Below are 7465 nucleotides of genomic sequence, written 5' to 3' on the forward strand. Positions count from 1 at the left end.
GGATTAGGCTGGTTCCCTAGAGCATGGAACCATGGTGGGACGGTGGGGACAAGCTGTAGTAAAATCTTCCTTGAGTCAGCGCTGTCTCAGGAGGAAGGGACTTCCTCTTACTTCGTGGCTGCTATAAAGGTACTTCTTATCCAAGCACGGTCACACCAGGTGACCTATGAGGTCGTCTCCACTACTGACATTCTGTGATCTTGTCCAAACCATAGGGCAGAAGCCCAGAGAAGAAGTGACTTGTGCAGGGTCACACAGTAAGTCTTCTCACTTCCCCACACACTCCTGTCCTCAGACTGTACCTCCCTCCTAGAATGCTAGGCTAATAGGGACCCATGCCAGCCCCTCTCTATGGCCCAAGATGGTGGGAGGCCAACAGAAGTCCCTAGCAGAAATCTGCTGGGCTCCTCCTCCCCAGGCTTCTTACCTATCCCCCTGTGCAGGTCCAGGCTGATGAATTCCAGAGCTCCTTGGTGAGGGGCTCTTTTCTGCTCCACCAAGGCCACGTGTTTTCCCTCTGGGCAGTATCGGAACACAAAGCTATAGCCCGCCAGGGTGACCTAGAAGAGACGGTACGGGAGGCTGTGGGCACCCAGGGCTCAGCCAGGATTAAAGATCACACAATCTTAAGGGATGAAAGGGACCCTGAGCTCTTCTAATCCACCCTCCCACCCAGTCCAGGAGCACTCTCTGCAGAATCCCAGAGCAAAGGCCCTTCAAGGCTCACCTTCCTCACTGTGGGCGACAGCCCCTTGGAGTCAGAAAGAATGTTTAGAACGCCCAAGATGTGGGAGCTGGCTCACTTTTGTCTGTGTATGCCCCAGACCCAGCCAGCGCCTGGCCTGTGGTCTGGCCTCATGATGTCACAGGGCAGGGCACTCATACACAGTCACTCTAAACCTGCTCAGCCTTCCAGACAGCTGACAGGAACTGAGGCCAACCACTGGCTACTGTTCTTGCCCCACCTGGGGCAAGTCCACAGCTGGGCTGCCCTGGTATAAACCAGGGTCTGAAAGCCCAGGAGGGCAATGACCAGCCCATAGCCTTATCAGACTGCCCAGGACCCTGAACATTTGTGGTTCTCTGCCTTGAGCCATCCCTGTAAAAAAGCCAAAGCCATGAGAGTCCCACCAGAAGAGCACATACTAAGGCCCTTTCACAAAGTATCAACCTGGGAAATAAGGCTGGAAGGATAAATAAACAAAAGAGATAAAGACAATTCTGCTGCCAGGGATGGCCAAGACACAAGCCCATAAGGGGAGAAGAGGTCCCAACCGCCTCAAAGCAAAGCTTGGCCACAAGACCAACTAAAGTCCAGGAAGAAATGATGCAAGAGTTAAAAAAGGTTCTACAAGAACAAGCACAGGAGGAAGATACTGGAAAAGAAATGAGTTTTAGAAAGAGAACCAAGAACTTAGTTACCCATGTAGCAGACTCCTCGAAAATTAGAATGAATCAAAAAGAACTTAATGATTCCATGGGACAACAAGAAACGTTAAAGCAAAGCGAAAAGGTTGAAAGTCACAGGAGGAATGGGTGGCATTTCATATAAAAACAAAACTGACCTAGAAAACAGATCAAGGAAGAGAATCTGAGACTTGCTGGCCTGCCCTCAAGGAGCTCACAGTCGGACAGGGAGACAGCGTGCAAAGACACACAGAAAGCCAGGTCTGCACAGGGGAAGCGGGAAATGGTTTACAGAGGCAGAGAGGTGCAACTCAGAGAAGGGAAGGCTTCCTGTGCAGGGTGAGGTTGTCGCTGGGACGGGAAGACAGGCGGAGGGACAGTGCTCCAGGCACGGCACCGGCCCCCAGAGCAGCGGGCGTCTGTGCACAAACATGCACATGGTCCTTGAGGGGAGGCACCAGGCACCCCTTCTGTTTGCATCCTCAGCACACTTCACAGTGTTTGGCCCTCATTTTTTCAGTCCTGTTTGACTCTTTGGGACTGGAGGGGTTTGCCTGCCCTTCTCCAGCTCCTTTTACAGAGGAGAAAACTGAGGCAGACAGGGTGAAGTGACTTGCCCAGGGTCACACAGCTAGTCAGTGTCTGAGGCAGGATTTGAGCTCACAAAGATCATGTCTTCCTGATTCCACGCCGTCCCTATTAAACACTTAAAAAATACTAGTTCATTCATTTGTTGGCGGGGCATGACACCCAGCAGGTGTTTAATAATTGCTTGCTGACTCTCTAGGTCCTTGAATCCAAACTGGAAAAGCTCTTAACTGGCTAGAACGCTGAGCCATCTAGGAAGATGTCAAGTCTGACCCTTGTGTTTGAAAACCCGGTGTCTGGTATGAGATGGGGGGAGGTGCGTCCCAACACGGTCTGTCGGGAAGAGTTCTGGGGGTCTCAGTGGACAGCAAGCGCAGGGTTAGTCAGTGTCCATTTACTGCCAGAGCCTCACCCAGGGCCAGGTGCCCACGTGGCATTTCATAAATGCTGGGTGACCCATATGGCGACACACAGAGCTAATGGAATCTCCAGCGTGATGACAGAAGCCGCCTGCCCAGAATGAGGGAGCCAATGGTCCCCCCGCCAGATGACCTCTGGAACAGGGGACTGCGCTCAGGAAGGGCACTAGAGGGTCACAGGTCAGATGCCAAAGCCGAGCTGGGACCTCAGAGGCTGTCAAGTCCAGCCTACTGGTTTTCTGGAGGAGGAAACTGAAGGGCAGGCAGGGAAGTGACTGGTCCAAGATCACTGGGTTCAGAAGGGTCAGAAGGAAGACAGGAAAGCAGATCCCAGGCTCCACAGTCTGGGTTCTTCCCACTGTCCCCATGCAGAGCCAAGTGCCCAGGAGGGGAAGGGATGGAAACAGGCTGTGAGGTGGGGGCAGCTGAAGCACCTGCAGAGGCCAACCCGGGTGGGGACAAGACAACAGTTTTCAAGGCTTCGCGGGGCTCCTCGGCACACTTGCACCCAGAGGACAGCTAGGCTGGGGCCGCTAGGTGGCACCACAGTGCAGAGTGCTGGGCCTGGGGTCAGCAAGACCTGAGTTCAAATCTGTCCTCAGACACTTATGAGCGGGGTGACCCTGGGCAGGTCACTTACCTGTGTGCCTCAGTTTCCTCATCTGTAAAATGAGCTGGAGAAGAAAATGGAAAACCCTTCCAGAGTCTTTGCCAAGAAAACCCCAAATAGGGTCACGGAGGGTCAGACATGACTTCACCACCACTACCCAGAGGACAAGGGAGAAGTGGAAGAAGGGGCAGTTTTCAGCTCGGTTTAAGGCAGATCTTGCTCAAGTCAGGCCCACGCACCAAGAGGACAGGCAACCTCCCTCAGACCATGGTGGGGCGGCCGCCCTCTGGGCCTAGGGCTCTGGGATGGCCGGCACCCTACCTGGCCAAGCGTGTCTGGATTCACAAAGATGTTCTCTGCGGAGATGTTTCCATGAATGTACTCATTCTCATGGATGAACTCCAGCACGTCCACCTGAGGGGACGCAAGAAGAGCCCGGCTCAGCTACAGGCAGGCACCCTTTTACTCCCTCTGTTCAGCTCTCAGCCAACGGGAGCAGGGGCTCTGCCATCTTTCTCTCTCCGGCCCTGGATGACCTGGGATCTCTGCTGGTGCATGGGGCCAGCTCGGCCGGGAAGGTCTGCCAGGACCGCCAGCCCTGCAGGCCCCAGGTGAAGCCTGTATGTCTTCACTTCCTCCTGCCCTTGTTTCACTGCCTTCCACTCCCCGGCCCCTCCATGACAATCCCGGCTGGCTCTGGCCTGCCCCCCTTCACCTGCAGAAGCCCTCAGTTAGCAGGTCCTACCCAAGGCCACCACCTCCTGGGAGGGCTTGCCACTCCCCAGCTCCCCCAGTCCACACCACACCTTGTCCAGAACAACTTCTTATGTGTTGGTTTGGTCACATCACCCCCCTACTAAAAACCTTCTGGTAACTTCCTGTCCCCTGTGGAGTGAGCTCTGAGGCGTTCAAGGTCCATCTCAGTCTGGTGGCCCTCACCTTTCCAGCTTTCCTGCTCACTCCCCCTCTCCGGCCTAAACACAGCCTGTGCTCTCCAGCCTCTGTATCTTTGCCTGCTGTCCTATGTCTGTGGACAAAGCTGCTCCCTTGGCCCCATCTCCCTGCTGAATTCCCACTCGTCCTTTAAGGCCTACCCTGAGGAGCTCTATGGGCTGCGAAGGCTGGTGAGCTGGACAACTACAACTACACTCCCCCTCTCCAGGCCTCAGTTTCCCCATCTGTAAAACGAGGATGCTGGACTGTGCCTCTGAGACCCCTGCCAGCTTTAGAGTTCAAGTCTGGACCGTCCTTTCCCTAACAGGAAGCTCTTACATACAACGTACCAGTCTGAACAAGAGGTGGAAAACTGTCTTCTCTGTCAGAATGTTCCTGGGGCGGTCATTCAGGACTGACTGAAGGCTTCTTCCCAGGTCAGGGAACACCAGAAACCTGAGGGACACAGGAGCGGAAGACCCCGGGCTGGGACCTCAGAGCAGGTAAAAGTGGGGGCTGACCACCCTATCGAGAACAGCATGGGAGGGGAGGACAGCTCTTAGCCAAAGCCACGGACTACCCTGTGCCAACTGGGAGAGGTGGTGGTCTCAGACAGCGTCTGGTGGGCCCACGATTGCCACCAAGGCTAAGCGACAAAGTGACTCATTCTGGACAGTCCCTTCAGCTTCCCTGGCGGAAACTGAGGGGGTGGGACTCAGCGATTTCTCTAAGGCCGGTCCCATTTAATCCTCTCTGAACAGGGGGGAAGCTGGGATGAAGAGATGCCCCCTTAGGCCTGGAGCAGAACCTAGGCCGCCCCAATTGGTTCTCACTGCTCTGAGCAAATCAGTGGAGCCCTGGGAAGTGAGGAGGCAGAACGAGAAGCAAGGCCCAGAGTGCCCACTCACCGATGGGTGTCCTGGTGTAGGCCAAAGCTGATGCAGGCTGGGATGGCCAAGAAGGGAACCGAGTGCGACTTCTTCCACTTCTCCACTGTGGAGAACAGAAAGAGGCCATGCCTGGGGCCTCCTTGCTCCCCTTCCCTAGGGGGGGGAGCCTATAGGCCTGTCCTCTCTGGGTGGGCCCAAGGCCGGAGGGTCAGGCACAAAGAGCCACAAGGCCCCAGCTGGAACCTTAGTTTTTTGACCCTGAATAAGCCAAGCCAACTCTGAGACTGTTTTCTCGAATAACAGAACTTCCATTGCCTGCCTGCCTCCCAGGCCAGCTGTGAGGATCAATGGGAAGGCTGGGCAGGACAGCAGTCCTGAGCCCAGAAGGACTCCTGCCTTGTGGCTCCTGCCTAGCCCTCTCCACCTCAGGCAGGTCCCCTCCTCTGCACTGTCCTGGGCTCCCAAACTGTCCCTCAGAGCTAAGCCCAGTGAAGGAGAGCCCCCAACTCAGTGTGAACGGCACTCAGGTGGCTTTCTAAAGGCTTAGCTGAGATCAGGGGGCTTCCAGGAGAAGCTGGCCATGACATCTAAAGAGACCACCCAGGAGGGCCAACAGGGGACAGGGAGGAGCCCTCTCCTCTCCTCCCTGCAGGAGCACCTGCTTTCTCTTTCACTGCTCTCTGGAAGAAGTTCTGCTCATGGAAAAGGCGCCCACTCTTCAAGTCCTGTGGAGAAAGAGAGAGATTGAGATAGAGGGAGAGAGGAAGGAGGAGAGGGGGAAAGAGAAGAGAGGGAGGGAGAGAGGAGGGGAGGGGGGAGAGGAAGAGAGGAGGGGGAGAGGGGCAGAGAGGGGGGAGAGAGAAGGAGAGAGGGAAAGAGAAAGAAGAGGGAGAGAGGTAGAGAGAGAGAGAGAAGAAAAGAGAGAGCGAGGAGAGGGGGAGAGAGAAAGAGAGAGAGAGAGAGAGAGAGAGAGACCTGGACAGGGTTGGGTGGGCACATGGGAGGTAGGATGGCTGTCTGAAATGCCTGGGGGGTCTAGGGTCAGTGCTGATAGGCTCAATACAATGTGCTCAGGGAAGGGTTGTCTGGCTGAGGAGGAGACACCAAGGCACTCTGAGGGTCTGTGGGAGACCTGGGGATGTCCAGACTGGGGGACTTGTCACAGGCAGCAGGAGTCCCAGGGGCAGAGCCAGGAGCAGTGTGGGTCACTGTCTGGCCCAAGATCAAGCTCTTCCTGACAAGAGCTGGCCAGACATGACTCCACAATGAAGCTAACCATAGGACCGGTCACTACTCCCCAGAGAGACAAAAGGGGAGGCTGCCTCCTCAGCTGCTCCGGCAGGCCTTCCAAGTCCCCCAAGCCCAGAAGGTGGCTCCCTCTGAAATGCTGAGAGCCCCCAAAGCCCAGAAATCCCTGCCTTCCCCGTGAGGATCTCCCTCTACCTCTGTCTGGTACAGACATTACACGTAACAAAAACTGGGGCCCTGGGTAAATGCCTTTGCCTCTCTGGGCCTCAGTTTCCTCTTCCATAGGACGAGGGGGCTGGACAAGTCTTGTCCAAGGTCTCTTCCTGACATCCCTAGGGCCAACCAGCTGGCTTTTTGGGCTCTTTCCCACAATTCCGCTCTGGAGCAATTTGGAAGCTGCCCCTGGTCTTGCTGGGAAGTCCTCTTCCCCTTCCTGCCTATTGTGCGGCCTAGCTGTGGGATACAGGGATGGGGAGAATATGGCAAGGGCTAGGCACGGCTGCCTGGCAGACCCCAGATCCCAGGGGCTAGCAGGGATCTGCTCCTAGGAAGCCATTCTGCCCTGGGCAGATCCCAGCCAGCTGAGGTCATTTTGGGGGAGCCAGCCAAGATGCTCCATGCCTGGGGCCTCTGCCACTGAAGGACCCTGGGATGCCTAGTCTGGAGAAGAGAGGGCTTGGGGTGGAGGGCCTGCTGGCTCTCTCCAAGAACCCAAAGGCCAGCAACAAAGGAGAGGAATTAGTGGGGCCAAGAAGGAGCTGGAGGAAAGCACAGAGGTCAATCTAGAAAGACATTCCTAAACTGCTCAAGTCTCTCCCTCTTCATGAGAGCTTCCAAGTGAAGCCAGAGGCCTAAGCAGAGGAGCCCTTGGAAGTCACGGCTGGGAGCTCCCACCCAGGCTGGGTGGCTGGGGTGGGGGGTGCCTTGGATCTGGCCGGCACTCTGCCTTCTAGAGCTGCTTGCCAGGGCCCAGGACTCCCCAGGTCAGAGGTCACTGCCTCAGGGGCTGGCTGCCCACGTGGTCACCTGAGGGTCAGCTGCTGAGGAAACTCAAGGCCTGCTGGGGCCCATGCCACAACTCACTAGTTTGAGGGAAAATCTTTGCTTCGGAAGGGTGGTTTCAGAGGCTGAGGTGGCTGTGAAAGAAGAGAGATGGCTGGTTAGCACCTGCACTGGGCTGACAGGCAGACCTTTCTGAGGCCCAGCTGGGGCCAGAACCTCCCCAGGCTCAGGCAAGTGCCAGGCCCAGACAACGAGGAGGCTGGGAAAAGTTTTAACTCCATTCTAAGGGCCCTCCCAGCCCAGACATCCCCTGCTCTAAGGCCCCTCTCAGCCCTGACATACCCTGCTCTAAGGCCCCCCTCACCTCT

The 7465-nt window shown here is 56.1% G+C and overlaps 1 protein-coding gene across 2 annotated transcripts in view; it reads right to left on the reverse strand.

The window, feature by feature from the left end:
* VRK3 (VRK serine/threonine kinase 3) overlaps positions 1 to 7465 on the reverse strand; it is a 26500-nt gene that overhangs the window by 8735 nt on the left and 10300 nt on the right. For both annotated transcript variants that reach the window (XM_069097209.1, XM_069097210.1), the window contains exons 5-10: positions 7179 to 7231; positions 5506 to 5572; positions 4866 to 4950; positions 4308 to 4413; positions 3346 to 3438; positions 428 to 560 (exon numbers count right to left, since the gene is read on the reverse strand). In XM_069097209.1, coding sequence (XP_068953310.1) covers positions 428 to 560; positions 3346 to 3438; positions 4308 to 4413; positions 4866 to 4950; positions 5506 to 5572; positions 7179 to 7231 — 537 coding nt within the window. The remainder of the gene's footprint in view (positions 1 to 427; positions 561 to 3345; positions 3439 to 4307; positions 4414 to 4865; positions 4951 to 5505; positions 5573 to 7178; positions 7232 to 7465) is intronic.

The sequence above is a fragment of the Petaurus breviceps genome, unplaced genomic scaffold (assembly GCF_028583685.1).
Source record: "Petaurus breviceps papuanus isolate PSGF00001 unplaced genomic scaffold, PetGlider_PUasm1.0 355, whole genome shotgun sequence".
NCBI classification, from domain to species: Eukaryota; Metazoa; Chordata; class Mammalia; order Diprotodontia; family Petauridae; genus Petaurus; species Petaurus breviceps.